This window comes from Schistocerca cancellata, chromosome 5 (genome assembly GCF_023864275.1).
Source record: "Schistocerca cancellata isolate TAMUIC-IGC-003103 chromosome 5, iqSchCanc2.1, whole genome shotgun sequence".
Lineage (NCBI taxonomy): Eukaryota > Metazoa > Arthropoda > Insecta > Orthoptera > Acrididae > Schistocerca > Schistocerca cancellata.
In genome coordinates this window covers 546029391-546044630 of record NC_064630.1, presented here as the reverse complement: position 1 = coordinate 546044630, position 15240 = coordinate 546029391, and the positions used below count along the sequence as shown (strand labels likewise).

General features: G+C 43.4%; 1 protein-coding gene across 1 annotated transcript in view; it reads left to right on the top strand.

The window, feature by feature from the left end:
* Positions 1-635: 635 nt before the first annotated feature.
* LOC126188671 (A disintegrin and metalloproteinase with thrombospondin motifs adt-2-like) overlaps positions 636-15240 on the top strand; it is a 204890-nt gene continuing 190285 nt past the window's right edge. Inside the window, exon 1 of the mRNA XM_049930276.1 lies at positions 636-728. Coding sequence (XP_049786233.1) covers positions 636-728 — 93 coding nt within the window. The remainder of the gene's footprint in view (positions 729-15240) is intronic.

The following is a 15240-nucleotide window of genomic DNA, read 5'->3' as shown; positions in this document are numbered from 1 at the left end:
TGGTCGAGCGGTTGTAGGCGCCACAGTCTGGAACTGAGCGACCGCTACGGTCGCAGGTTTGAATGCTGCCTCGGGCATGGTTGTGTGTGATGTCCTTAGGTTAGTTAGGTTTAAGTAGTTCTAAGTTCTAGGGGACTGATGACCGCAGAAGTTAAGTCCCATAGTGCTCAGAGCCATTTGAACCACTTTTTTTATGTTCCCCGAGGTCAGCTTCTACCGGCTTTCCATTCTTCTGTAAAAGAAATAAATAACCTAAAATCGGTTATTTCACAAACCGGTTATTTTGACCGGTTTTAACCGTCCGCTTAAACAGTTATCGGTTGTTTCGGTAATTACGGCTATCTCTATTACAGTTGCAATGGCCTGCAGTGTATTTGCCTACTACTAGTGTAAGGGGCCGGTGTTTGCGACCTCAGCCACATAGGCGTGACGAGAGCAGGCCGCAGTGATGACGGTGGTCTCCTGAGGTGCCGCGCCGTATGTGCGACCACCGCAGGTCGTTGCCCCGGCAGGTGTTCGGCGAGCTGCGGTGCTGCACTGTAACGATAGCTCACCACCGCCAGCGCTGCCGCCCCACTGTCAAGGTAATGACGGCTATATAGCTGGGGGCCGGGCCGAGGCTCGCATTTTGCACCATGCCCGCCTGCAGGCGATTGCTGCTGCTGCCTCTTCTGTTGCTGGCAGCCGCCGGCGTCACCACGGATGCTTCGTTCACACCTGTTGTCGAGGTAAGAATTGCCCTTAGCTAACGCCATCAGCCGATACCATTCTTTTCAGTGGCGTTCGTGTAGCAGCTACACGTTTTAGGGACTTCGCGTTACACATGTCATCTCACACAGGGACCATTGCGTTAATAGAGTAGCAAGTTGTCAGTATGGTCCGGGTTTCCTGGGAACGCAGTTCTGCTGTTGTACGGATGGAATGCATCTCACTAGGAGGACAACGGTTCGAGCCCGCGTCCGGCCATCCTGATTTAGGATTTCCGTGATTTCCCTAAATCGCTTCAGGCAAATACCGGGATGGTTCCTCTGAATGGGCACGGCCGATTTCCTTCCCCACCCTTCCCTAACCCGATGGGACCGATGACCTCGCTGTTTGGTCACCTCACCCAAATCAGCCAACCAATCTCATGAGAACACGGCAAGTGCCATAACCCGATTTGCCAGAAACTTCGCTCAGTGGAAGAGAGTTCAAAATAAGCAACACGTGTCTCGAGGTATCCTTAGATTACCATTACTGACAAAATAACGATCAAAGTTCTCGAGGTAATTTATACGCCTAAAAGGTAGGATTCAGACCAACCGAAGCGGTGGTATAGTGGCTAGCTTCGCGACTTTAAACTTTTACGTCCCGTGTTCGAAATCCGACCACTATTTTTATTTTTGTTTTTCATTTATCTATCCTCGTCCATAGAAGATTACTGCACCAATATTTTCCAATGTATATTGAAGTAACGTTGTCCTTATTCGTCTACTATAATGAATAATAATGACCGTATGGCATTTGTCGCCGGGAGACCCCTCAAGGGGCGGTTCGGACGCCGTTCCACAAGTTCTTTAACGCCACTAAGGTGGCTTGCGAGTGAATGAGGGTGAAATGATGATGAAAAGACACACAACACCAAGTCATCTCGAGGCAGAGAAAATCCCTGACCCCGACGGGAATCGAACCCGGGACCCCGTGCGCGGGAGGCGAGAACGCTACCGCAAGACCACGAACCGCAGACATTCGTTTACTAAGTGTATGTCATTTGAATTAATTTTAAATGAATGTAAAAAATAAATGAACGGAAAAATTATTTGAAGTTGTTTTCGGGAAAATTCCTATAGTGTGTCTTAATTCATAAACTGCAAGCGCCAGTTTTTGGCAAAATGGTCCGTTATGAGTGGTTTGACACGAAATTATTGCCAATGAATGAAATATTCTGTAATGCTAATGGCGTTTTTTCCCCAAGTGAGTTCCATACGAAGAAATGTCGGTGTTGCAAACCTGCCTTCGAGCGATGTTCGTGGTGTTCAGAGTTTGTATGTTTCGAATGTTTCTGCATCATCCGAGTGAATGCAGCCGTCTTCCTAAAGAATAAACGTAACAATAAAATAAAATACTAATGCATTGACATAAGAATTAAATACAAGAATATCAGAATTTGAAAAGATTGTAACCCCTGGAAATACCACCACACATATATATAATAAATGTATGGTACATATTGTGAAACCCAGTTGTAATTTTACAATTTATATGACGCCCTTATATGCCCTAAACTGATAAGGGACATTCGTTTAGGAAGCTTCTACGGGCATGGAAAAATGAATTAAAAATGAAATAAAACAATAATCGGGTTTCCTACGCAGGACGCAAAAGTTAGAAGCCACGATGCCATACACTATTCCAGGAATTATGTTGAACTTACCGCGCACTAAATGGCATCTAATTTACGTCGAAAACTTTGTTGTTTTCTTAGAAACGGTCGAGACTCGAGTTCGCTTATTTTGACCTTCTTCCACTTAGTGAAGTTTGTCTATGTGTTACTTCAATGATCTTTTGGATATCGGAACTCTTCTTACTTTCCGTGTTTGGAAACGAAAATCAGTAACGTAATTTCCGTCTTATGGAAGACACAGTTTATTTGTCATTTAGCCATACATGTTTCAGTCCGCAGCTCGTGGTCTCGCGGTAGCGTTCTCGCTTCCCGCGAAAGGGGTCCCGGGTTCAATTCCCGGCGGGGTCAGGGATTTTCACATGCCTCGAGATGACTGTAGGTTGGTGTGTAGTTTTCATCATCATCATTCATCCCCATTACGGTCGGGGGAAAGCAATGGCAAACCACGCCGCTAGCACCTTGCCTAGTACAGCGGACCCGCACCGTCCCCTACGCTCTGCCAAGGAGTATGGGACTTCATCATCATACATGTTTCTGCACTTTATCGGTTATCTTCAATGTTTTTCTGTTAATCTGTCTGAAAAGTGATTGTGACATGATAACGACTTTTGGAAACGAAATTCAGATAAAAAAGGATGATAACTTGACTTTCAGTTACGCATTCGGCCAAAGCCAATAGTTGAGCCATGAGCTATGCTGTAATAAAAATTAGGCATCCAACGCTATGTTGGAAATTTAGATAGCTACTTACAATTGACCTCACATATAGGTATTTAGGTAGTGTTTTATGTTTCGTAATTTATACAAAATGTGTTTTATGTTCCGTAATTTATACAAAATGTGGACTTGAAGTAACAACACGTTTCCTGTTTTTCTGTCTTTCTTTTCAGCTTGAAAATCGCTACCACGTCGCGTTTTAGCGTGTTACTTACCGTTTCTCCTGCTGTCGTCTTTACTGTGTATTAGATGTGTTATATAATCATTTGCCTGCTATTGCATTAACATTGGTACAAGATTTTCTTGTGCTTCTGTAAAGACGTTTTTCACTTTTTGCCGTTAATTCAGAATTCAATAATTCGCTTCAGTTTTAGGCATAAATGAGCACGTAGCAACGAATTTTAATTGCGGGATAAATGTAGGAACTATACACGCTAGGCGTTCGCTTATAAGTCTTTGATTCTTGTAAAAGTTCAGGCGCTGTCTTCATGATTCCAAAGAAGGCATTTAGAAGAAAATGAGGATTTTAGCGTACTGTTCATAAAATTTCTATCTGCCAAATATACCGTCACATTTGATGTATTCATTAATGTTTGCAGTACAGCTTCAAGTGATGTTCATTGCTGATCACCATTATAGGGTTTTTAGCAACTAAGTTCTAGTGTACATATTCAACAGAAAATTGAAATTGTTGTGGAACACAGTTTATCCATCGATGTCTTTCCTTGCGATTCTCATGATATTATAGACTAAAATCACAATGCTAAAACTCTTTTCATGTGGAACCATTGGCTAGTTATGTTTATTTTTAATTTTCCATTTATGTTTTATTGCAGAAGTTTTATTGCTTAATACTACCAAAGCTAGCTCCTCTCAGTGGTATATGTTGAGACTGTACTCACTTGAGAGACGACATATCATAACACAGCCACCAAGAGGATTTAACAGTAATTGTGCTTCACTTGAACATGGGCCACCTGTCCGTTTTTACTTTTTTGAGTCACCATGAACCAATGCCCACTGCTGTTGTAACTGAGAATGCCTTTAAACTAACAGAAGCATCTAAGAGTTGTCGTTCAGGAATTTCAATTGCAGCACTGTGCGAAGAATAGAGTATTTGCTGGCACTTTTGCCTCCCTGAGAACTATACGCCTCTGTAAACTGTAGCATGGATTATAATTCAGTCTGCTTAAGAGATCAGGAAATCCTGTTACTCTGTAGAATATGTCGGGCATTTCTAACGTCTTATCCCGTATTATCTAATCTATTTCGCACTCACTGGCCCCTTTCGCTAGATACGGCTCGGTGAGGTCGTGCATTGTCATGCGTAAAAATAATGTCGGGGTCGAATGCAACCCTGAAAAGACGTGCATGGGAAAGGAGTACAGTGTGATTGTATTGTATTGTATTGTATGTTAACCGGGGACCTAGAAACGACGGAGAGGCTCCGTCCCCGCCGCAGCCGCAGTCGTCCACAACCCCACGACGACTACCGCAGTCCACTTCACCCCTCCGCCGCCCCACACCGAACCCAGGGTTATTATGCGGTTCGGCCCCCGGTGGACCCCCATGGAACGTCTCACACCAGACGAGTGTAACCCCTATGTTTGCGTGATAGAGCAATGGTGGTGTACGTGTACGTGGAAAACTTGTTTGCGCAGCAATCGCCGACATAGTCTAACTTAGGCGGAATAAGGGGAACCAGCCCACATTCGCGGAGGCAGATGGAAAACCGCATAAGAACCATCCACAGACTGGCCGGTTCACCGGACCTTGACTCAAGTCCGCTGGGCGGATTCGTGCTAGGGACCAGGCGCTCCTTCCTGCCCGGAAAGCCGGGCGTTAGACCGCACGCCCAACCGGGTGGGCTACAGTGTGACAGTAGGTTGAGTTCACCGCATCAAACAGAATGATTGGAGGAGCTCTTGGGAAGAGAGGATATCCGGCGAATGGACTCCCTGTCTGTTTTCCCGACTTAAATACCAACGAGCAGGTGTGGGATGCGTTGAGTGGACGATTTGCCGCACGTCCACTTGCACCAACGACGATCCAGCAGTTGAAAACTGCGCTGTGGAAGTGTTGTTTGTTGTGGTCTTCAGTCTTGAGACTGGTTTGATGCAGCTCTCCACGCTACTCTCTCCTGTGCAAGCTTTTTCATCTCCCAGTTCCTACTGCAACCTACATCCCTTTGAATCTGCTTAGTGTATTCATCTCTTGGTCTCCCTCTACGATTTTTACCCTCCACGCTGCCCTCCAATACTAAATTGGTGATCCCTTGATACCCCAGAACATGTCCTAACAACCGATCCCTTCTTCTAGTCAAGTTGTGTCACAAACTCCCCTTCTCCCCAATTCTATTCAATACTTCCTCATTAGTTATGTGATCTACCCATTTAATCTTCAGCATTCTTCTGTAGCACCACATTTAGAAAGTTTCTATTCTCTTCTTGTCCAAACTATTTATCGTCCATCTTTCACTTCCATACATGGCTACACTCCATACAAATACTTTCAGAAGCGACTTCCTGACACTTAAATCTATACTCGATGTTATCAAATTTCTCTTCTTCAGAAACGCTTCCTTGCCATTGCCAGTCTGCATTTTATATCTTCTCTACTTCCACCATCATCAGTTATTTTGCTCCCCAAATAGCAAAACTCCTTTAAGTGTCTCATTTCCTAATCTAATTCCCGCAGCATTACCAGATTTAATTCAACTACATTCTATTATCCTCGTTTTGCTTTTGTTGATGTTCATCTTATATCCTCCTTTCAAGACACTGTCCATTCCGTTCAACTGCTCTTCCAAGTCCTTTCCTGTCTCTGACAGAATTACAATGTCATCGGCGAACCTCAAAGTTTTTATTTCTTCTCCATGAATTTTAATACCTACTCCGAATTTTTCTTTTGTTTCCTTTACTGCTTGCTCAATATACAGATTGAATAACATCAGAGAGAGGCTACAACCCTGACTCACCCCCTTCCCAACCACTGCTTCCCTTTCATGCCCCTCGACTGTTATAACTGCCATCTGGTTTCTGTACAAATTGTAAGTAGGCTTTCACTCCCTGCATTTTACCCCTGCCACCTTCAGAATTTGAAAGAGAGTATTCCAGTCAACACTGTCAAAAGCTTTCTCTAAGTCTACAAATGTTAGAAACGTTGGTTTGCCCTTCCTTAATGTACACTACTGGCCATTTAAATTGCTACACCAAGAAGAAATGCAGATGATAAACGGGTATTCATTCGACAAATATATTATACTAGAACTGACATGTGATTACATTTTCACGCAGTTTGGGTGCATAGATCCTGAGAAATCAGTACCCAGAACAACCACCTCTGGCCGTAATAACGGCCTTGATACGCCTGGGTACTGAGTCAAACAGAGCTTGGATGGCGTGTACAGGTACAGCTGCCCATGCAGCTTCAACACGATACCACAGTTCATCAAGAGTAGTGACTGGCGTATGGTGACGAGCCAGTTGCTTGGCCACCATTGACCAGACGTTTTAAATTGGTGAGAGATCTGGAGAATGTGCTGGCCAGGGCAGCAGTCGAACATTTCTGTATCCAGAAACGCCCTTACAGGACCTGCAACATGCGGTCGTGCATTATCCTGCTGAAATGTAGGGTTTCGCAGGGATCGAATGAAGGGTAGAGCCACGGGTCGTAACACATCTGAAATGTAACGTCCACTGTGCAAAGTGCCATCAATGCGAACAAGAGGTGACCGAGACGTGTAACCAATGGCACCCCATACCATCACGTCGGGTGATACGCCAGTATGGCGATGACGAATACACGCTTCCAATGTGCGTTTACCGCGATGTCGCCAAACACGGATGTGACCATCATGATGCTGTAAACAGAACCTGGATTCATACGAAAAAATGACGTTTTGCCATTCGTGCACCCAGGTTCGTCGTTGAGTACACCATCGCAGGCGCTCCTGCCTGTGATGCAGCGTCAAGGGCAACCGCAGCCGTGGTCTCCGAGCTGATAGTCTATGCTGCTGCAAATGCTGTCGAACTGTTCGTGCAGATGGTTGTTGTCCTGCAAACGTCCCCATCTGTTGACTCAGGGATCGAGACGTGGCTGCACGATCCGTTACAGCCATGCGGATAAGATGCCTGTCATCTCGACTGCTAGTGATACGAGGCCGTTGGGAACCAGCACGGCGTTCCGTATTACCCTCCTGAACCCACCGATTCCATATTCTGCTAACAGTCATTGGATCTCGACCAACGCGAGCAGCAATGTCGCGATACGATAAACCGCAATCACGATACGCTACAATCCGACCTTTAGCAAAGTCGGGAATGTGTTGGTACGCATTTCTCCTCCATACACGAGGCATCACAACAACGTTTCAGCAGGCAACGCCGGTCAACTGCTGTTTGTGTATGCGAAATCGGTTGGAAACTTTCCTCATGTAGCACGTTGTAGGTGTCGCCACCGGCGTCAACCTTGTGTGAATGCTCTGAAAAGCTAATCATTTGCATATAACAGCATCTTCTTCCTGTCGGTTAAATTTCGCGTCTGTAGCACGTCATCTTCGTGGTGTAGCAATTTTAATGGCTAGTAGTGTGTCTTCTAAGATAAGTCGTAGTGTCGGTATTGCCCCACGTGTTCCAATATTTCTACGGAATCCAAACTGATCTTCCCCGAGGACGGCTTCTACCAGTTTTTCCATTCGTCTGTAAAGAATTCGCGTTAATGTTTTTCAGCCGTGACTTATTAAACTCATAGTTCGGTAATTTTCACATTTGTCAACATCTACTTTCTTTGGGATTGGAACTGTTATATTCTTCTTGAAGTCTTTGGGCATTTCACCCGTCTCACACATCTTGCTCACCAGATGGTAGAGTTTTGTCAGGACTGGCTCTCCCAAGGCTGTCAGTAGTTCCAATGGAATGTTGTCTACTACCGGGGCCTTGTTTCGAAAAATATCCTTACCAACCTCGTGTCCAGCATGGGAAAACGTTTTAGAGCATGCATTGCTGTCCGTGGTAATTACACACCGTATTAAGGACCATGTCTCGCCTTTTTACTGTCCAGGGACCATCACAAATCGCGGTCCATGTCCAGGTGTGTCAGTATGGCCAGCGAAGGAGTTCCTGGTTTCAAAATTAAATATTTCGAAAACTACGATTGACAGGCGAGTGTAACCAAAGGTGTGTTTATTGTAAAGATGTAAGAAGTTTGTACTGAAGTTATACAGAATTTCGAAATAGTTCAAAAAGCTTATTACAGGTGAGGCTGTGCGTTGTTCAGCTCGTACAGTATCACCTTGCATAATTAAACAAGTCCTTTGCATGTAGCCTTTGAAGTCACATCAGAATATTTCCGAAATGCCCACTACTCGTGAATATTGAGGCTAGTCCATCCAAGTATCAGTAAATTTTCAATAATTCAACGCAATGTTTCTGTTCCCGAAGTATTCATCAAGAAACCGAAACACATGTTCGGTGCGATATGGTCTGGCCCCATATTGCATGAACCACTGGGTGTGTGGTCGATCCTCCAACGCTAGCTGTGTGGCAACAAACTGTGACAAAATTGTAAAAAGTAACATTCAGCGATCGTTTATGATATGAAAAAAGTGCCAACAATGCCTCTGTTGCATACCTCAGCCCAAACAGTAACTTTGGGACAATACAGAGGTTTAGCTTCACACAAATAGCGATTTTCGGAACCTCAGAATCACCATTTTGTTTATTCACTACTTCCTTCACGAGGAAGTGTGCTTCATGTGTGAGCCAGATGCAGCCAGCATCAAATCATTCAGTACTTATCATTGTGAGGGTCTGGTTCGCAAAGTAGACACTCTTTAGCACTGCTCGTAGAGGTATGGCCTGACTGCTTTGGATTTTGAATGCAAACATCTGTAGGCTCTGTCTCGGTATTTCCTGCGTGCTGGAACGCTTCAAACCATTCCCTGGTGCAGTTCTTCGGACGGATTCCTTTGGAGTCTGCTGAATATTTTCAGAAACCACAGTAACTTTTACAGAAATAACTACACATTGCCTGGGATCAAAATTCCCCATTAGGTCATCAACCCCGCTGCATGTCCGTTGAAATTTGCCGAAGAGCTTGCGAATGGTTTTCGCATTGGGTCCTTTTGAAACATTAAATCGTATCTGAAAACTGCGCCTTCTTGCCACAGCACTTTGTTGTAACCTGTTTCTCTTCTTCAGAAACGTTTTTCTTGCCATTTCCACCCTGTATTTTATATCCTCTCTACTTCGGCCATCATCAGGTATTTTGCTGACCAAACAGCAAAACTCATCTACTGCTTTTAGTGACTCATTTATTAATCTAATTTTTCAAACATCGTTCATTCAATTTGACTGAAATTCCATTACCCTTTATAACACTACTGTCTGCTACTGCTATACCATAACCTCGAAACTGGAGGCAGTTTGCAAACAGAATTATTATGTTAGATTAATAATGGTATAAAGTAACAGAACGGTGTTACCCTCTGAGAGGAATTTTGCTAGGTTAAGCGTGTTGTACCTCACGGGAATGGCTTATCGGAATGAAAGTCAGAATTACGTAAATGTTTGAACAGTAACAAACAAAATTTTGCCTATCTGTACTGTTCAATTGATAAAGAAAACGGTCGCCAGCCTAATTAGGCAAGAGAAAGATTAACGTTCTCGTTTAAGAAAGTAGATATAAGTAACTATAATGGACAAACACAACCTAGACTTAGCCACACGCGAGTGAATGAACTCTGACACACATATGTTTTAAGGTTAAAGCTAACGACTGGAGCAGCAAAACTATTTGCAAAATTATAATACACTCCTGGAAATGGAAAAAAGAACACATTGACACCGGTGTGTCAGACCCACCATACTTGCTCCGGACACTGCGAGAGGGCTGTACAAGCAATGATCGCACGCACGGCACAGCGGACACACCAGGAACCGCGGTGTTGGCCGTCGAATGGCGCTAGCTGCGCAGCATTTGTGCACCGCCGCCGTCAGTGTCAGCCAGTTTGCCGTGGTATACGGAGCTCCATCGCAGTCTTTAACACTGGTAGCATGCCGCGACAGCGTGGACGTGAACCGTATGTGCAGTTGACGGACTTTGAGCGAGGGCGTATAGTGAGCATGCGGGAGGCCGGGTGGACGTACCGCCGAATTGCTCAACACGTGGGGCGTGAGGTCTCCACAGTACATCGATGTTGTCGCCAGTGGTCGGCGGAAGGTGCACGTGCCCGTCGACCTGGGACCGGACCGCAGCGACGCACGGATGCACGCCAAGACCGTAGGATCCTACGCAGTGCCGTAGGGGACCGCACCGCCACTTCCCAGCAAATTAGGGACACTGTTGCTCCTGGGGTATCGGCGAGGACCATTCGCAACCGTCTCCATGAAGCTGGGCTACGGTCCCGCACACCGTTAGGCCGTCTTCCGCTCACGCCCCAACATCGTGCAGCCCGCCTCCAGTGGTGTCGCGACAGGCGTGAATGGAGGCACGAATGGAGACGTGTCGTCTTCAGCGATGAGAGTCGCTTCTGCCTTGGTGCCAATGATGGTCGTATGCGTGTTTGGCGCCGTGCAGGTGAGCGCCACAATCAGGACTGCATACGACCGAGGCACACAGGGCCAACACCCGGCATCATGGTGTGGGGAGCGATCTCCTACACTGGCCGTACACCACTGGTGATCGTCGAGGGGACACTGAATAGTGCACGGTACATCCAAACCGTCATCGAACCCATCGTTCTACCATTCCTAGACCGGCAAGGGAACTTGCTGTTCCAACAGGACAATGCACGTCCGCATGTATCCCGTGCCACCCAATGTGCTCTAGAAGGTGTAAGTCAACTACCCTGGCCAGCAAGATCTCCGGATCTGTCCCCCATTGAGCATGTTTGGGACTGGATGAAGCGTCGTCTCACGCGGTCTGCACGTCCAGCACGAACGCTGGTCCAACTGAGGCGCCAGGTGGAAATGGCATGGCAAGCCGTTCCACAGGACTACATCCAGCATCTCTACGATCGTCTCCATGGGAGAATAGCAGCCTGCATTGCTGCGAAAGGTGGATATACACTGTACTAGTGCCGACATTGTGCATGCTCTGTTGCCTGTGTCTATGTGCCTGTGGTTCTGTCAGTGTGATCATGTGATGTATCTGACCCCAGGAATGTGTCAATAAAGTTTCCCCTTCCTGGGACAATGAATTCACGGTGTTCTTATTTCAATTTCCAGGAGTGTAGATAGCGAAACACACTATTACTTTCAGGGCTTAAAGAAATTATGGTTTTACTAATTAGTGGTCTTTCCGTTACTTGTTACCGCGCATTAATACAATAGACAAACTGTGAATCCTTTTATACTATTAATATGCACTTCTAATACACAAGAGAGACAAACACTTAGCAATCATGAACATATAGTTTTCTACTGCTGCAGTTTCCCACTTTTACTACAGTGAAACACAATGTTGACAAAATTGCAAGAAACTGACTCACCTTTTAGAATTTACTACAGACAACCATGTGATCATTTGCCTTATAAGCCTCAGTCTTAAGAACTTTTAATATTGAAGTTAGCAACAGCACTTTAAATAGCAGTTTTAATAGGAAAATTATTTTGAGCAAATAACATTTACTATAGCTCACTATATTGCCACATTAACTTTAATTTTCTTTTTACTAAGTTCAAGAGGCATTAATTAGCAAAACTCTAGGCTTTAATTTCTTTTAGTAAGGACACTCGGATATCAGTTTAGCTCAAACGGAGAGGAACCTAAGAGGTGTTATGATGAGGAGAAAAATCAGGGCAGGTACATAAATTCACATATAAATTACCTTATATTTGAGCACAATAACACATCCATTAAGCTGATCCTTCACTGTACATCATTATAGTATTACGTTACAGTGATTGCGCAACGTGGTGGCAACTGCATGTTGGTAGGTGGATTCGCAGACAGAATTGCTGGACTCTGTCATTTCTTGGTGGCGACGACAGATACCAATTCCAGAATAGTTCCAGCTATTTATCCATCCATTCGAGGCCTTGGAAAGAAGCAGGAAAAGCCTCTCTCGGAATCAGCACAATATGCATCTTTTACATGGCAGTGCACGGACTCGTAACTCGTCCCCGACTCGTAGCTCGTCTTCGACTGGTTATCAGTTCCACCTTTTCCACCTAGGCCAACCACAATTTGCGCGCGCTACACAGTTCCGTTCCCGAGGGGAACCACTACACCTTTTACATACAGAATAACTAAGAGCCTTAAGTGAGGATCAGCAATTTACAGCAACCAAATTCATTAAATAAAACAAAACATTTACACATATTGACATCTCTACAAAAAAATTATTCACACAAAATTACAATCATATACAGTTAGTTTTGTTCCCTCCAAATGGGACAAAGAATATAAATTGCAGATACACTACTTTGCATAGAATCAAATCACGACATCAAAGGTTTGACAAAGATACTCAATGTTATAACATTAAATAAAACAAAAGGTATGATGTTACACCTTGTTTCGCTCTTTTTAATGTTCATCTTAAGCCCCTCTTTCAAGACAACTGTTCCCCTGAACTGTTCTTCCGAGTCATTTTCTGTCTCTGACAGAATTATGATGTCATCGCCAAACCTCTAAGTTTTTGTTTCTTTTCCCTGAACTTAAATTCACTTTCCAAATTTCTACTTGTTTTCCTTTACTGCTTGCTCAGTGCACTGACTGAATAACATCAGAGATAGGCTACAACCCTGTGTCACTGCCTTCTCAACTACTGCTTGCCTTTCACGCCTCTCGACTGGTGCCTGGTTTCTGTACAAGTTGTAAATAACCTTTCACTCCCTGTATTTTATGTCTGCTGTCTACTGAATGTTCAAGAATGTATTCCGGTAGACATTGTCAAAAGCTGTCGCCGAATTTACAAAAACTAAAAACGTAGGTTTGCCTCTCATTTGCCAATTTTCTAAGATAATTGAAATTATGACGTCAAATACCACTTTTTGCGTACTACAGCAACGGCTGCGAGCAATTGGTGATATCGCAACTGGAAGGGTCAACTGTGGTTCTTCAAGGGCACCCCGCACTCTCAAATTTGGAGATGACATCCTTTGTCACGTAGAAGAGAACCCCACGACGATTACTCACAACACTGACCCTATCATGGGCTCCTGTAGAGCACGCTGGCCGGACTTCATTGTCTCCGCTATGTGCAGAAGAAGTTCTATCTTCTAACTTATTATGTATCTATATGGTACACTTAGGGAAATATGTTCCTTTACAGATATTTGTCTACCAAGTACCCTGTACAGCCTCTAGAAACTTGCAATAGGAATTATGAAACACCATGTACATGCATGTATAGAAACCATATACTATAGCACGAGTGGTGCTATATCGAGTAGTATTTCACATGAAGAAGTGTGTAGTGATTCAAACAGAGTTGAGGTTATGCAAATAACAGTGACGCTAAACGAAGGAATACCCTATAATCGTGGTAGCAGACCACTCTTCCTGAAGTAAGCGAAAAACAGACATAGAATACCCCCACTGACGATGTTTCACATCAATAAAACGGAACTCGTATGGTGATATAATACCCACTTTCTCGTAGTTGCACAAATGGTTTTAAAATCCTGTAGTGATTGTAGAGGAATTACGAACAGTATGGCCACATACAATAGTGGTTGAACTATCCACAATGAATACAGCTTGCTCAGTGGTATTTATAGCACCGTACTGCCTGGGATAATTTGTGATGAGAATTAAAGGAAGAGGACATGTCAGTATATAATAGTACCGTGAATTTCTTCACAAAATAAGAACTGCAAGTAGTTTTAAAATGTATGATAACAGAAAATCACGTGGACCAGATGGTATTAACACGGAAATTTGAACAGTTGCTGGTCCCTTTTGTGATTTTAAATTATTATATTTATTTAACGAATGTTGGCACGGATGTAAAAAAAAATGGCTCTGAGCACTATGGGACTTAACATCTATGGTCATCAGTCCCCTAGAACTTCGAACTACTTAAACCTAACTAACCTAAGGACAGCACACAATACCCAGTCATCACGAGGCAGAGAAAATCCCTGACCCCGCCGGGAATCGAACGGATGTAAAATACCGAGTTCTTGGAAAACTTCAGAAGTGATATGAATTTCTAAACAAGGTCAAAGAAAGAATTGTGGAAGTTACCGAGCAATTAACCTCCAAATCTCAGCCTATAAAAATAATTAATAATCTTATAAAAACCATGAGAGGCACTCCCCTAATATAAGAACAAAGTGAATTCAGAATGCAGTGAAATTTTTATGCTAACCTCAAAAAGAATTTTAGAGATGTCAATATAGAGACATATGTCGTTGTCATTGATTTCCAAAATGCTTTTGATTAGATTACATTATAAATAAGATTAGATTTACTTTCATTCCACTGACAGTGCGAATAGAAAGAAACTGTGGGAGATAATGACTAAAGGTGGATAACCTACACATCTTGCTGAAGCTTTAAAAACTTGTACAAGGGTACAAAAATAATTAAAATTTTCTATAATAAAACTGAAGGAATCAGTACCAGTAAGGGACTTAAAGGCTATAGTCTGTCACCAACATTATTTCATGTGTATATAAATGATGATTGGATCGAGAACTAGAGACAGGGGGTACATACACATGCACAGATTAATAGAAATAAGTTTGTTAATATCTTCATGCACATAGATACCGTAAGAATTTTGGAAGCAAGTGAAAATGAACAACAAAAATTACAGAATAAACCACATCAATCAGTGAGAAGAGAATATAACCTTCGTCTGTCAGATAAACAAAACTAATATTATGGCTCATAATGGGAAATACCCCATTCCCTAAAAAATAGTGATAGATAAACCCCCTTGTGCAGGTCTCCAGCTATAATTCTGTGGAATACGATATAAGCTATTGTATGAACAAAGATATAGAACATAAGACTAACAAATATCAGTCAATATAAGGAATAAAAAAAAGCATTCCAGAACAAAATTAAAATTTTATAAAATCGTGGCTACAACTGTATTGTTGTATGGAAGTGAATCATGAACTGCGTAAAACGTGACAGAAGTAAACTATAAGCAGCGGAAATGAGATACCTCAGGTAAGTGA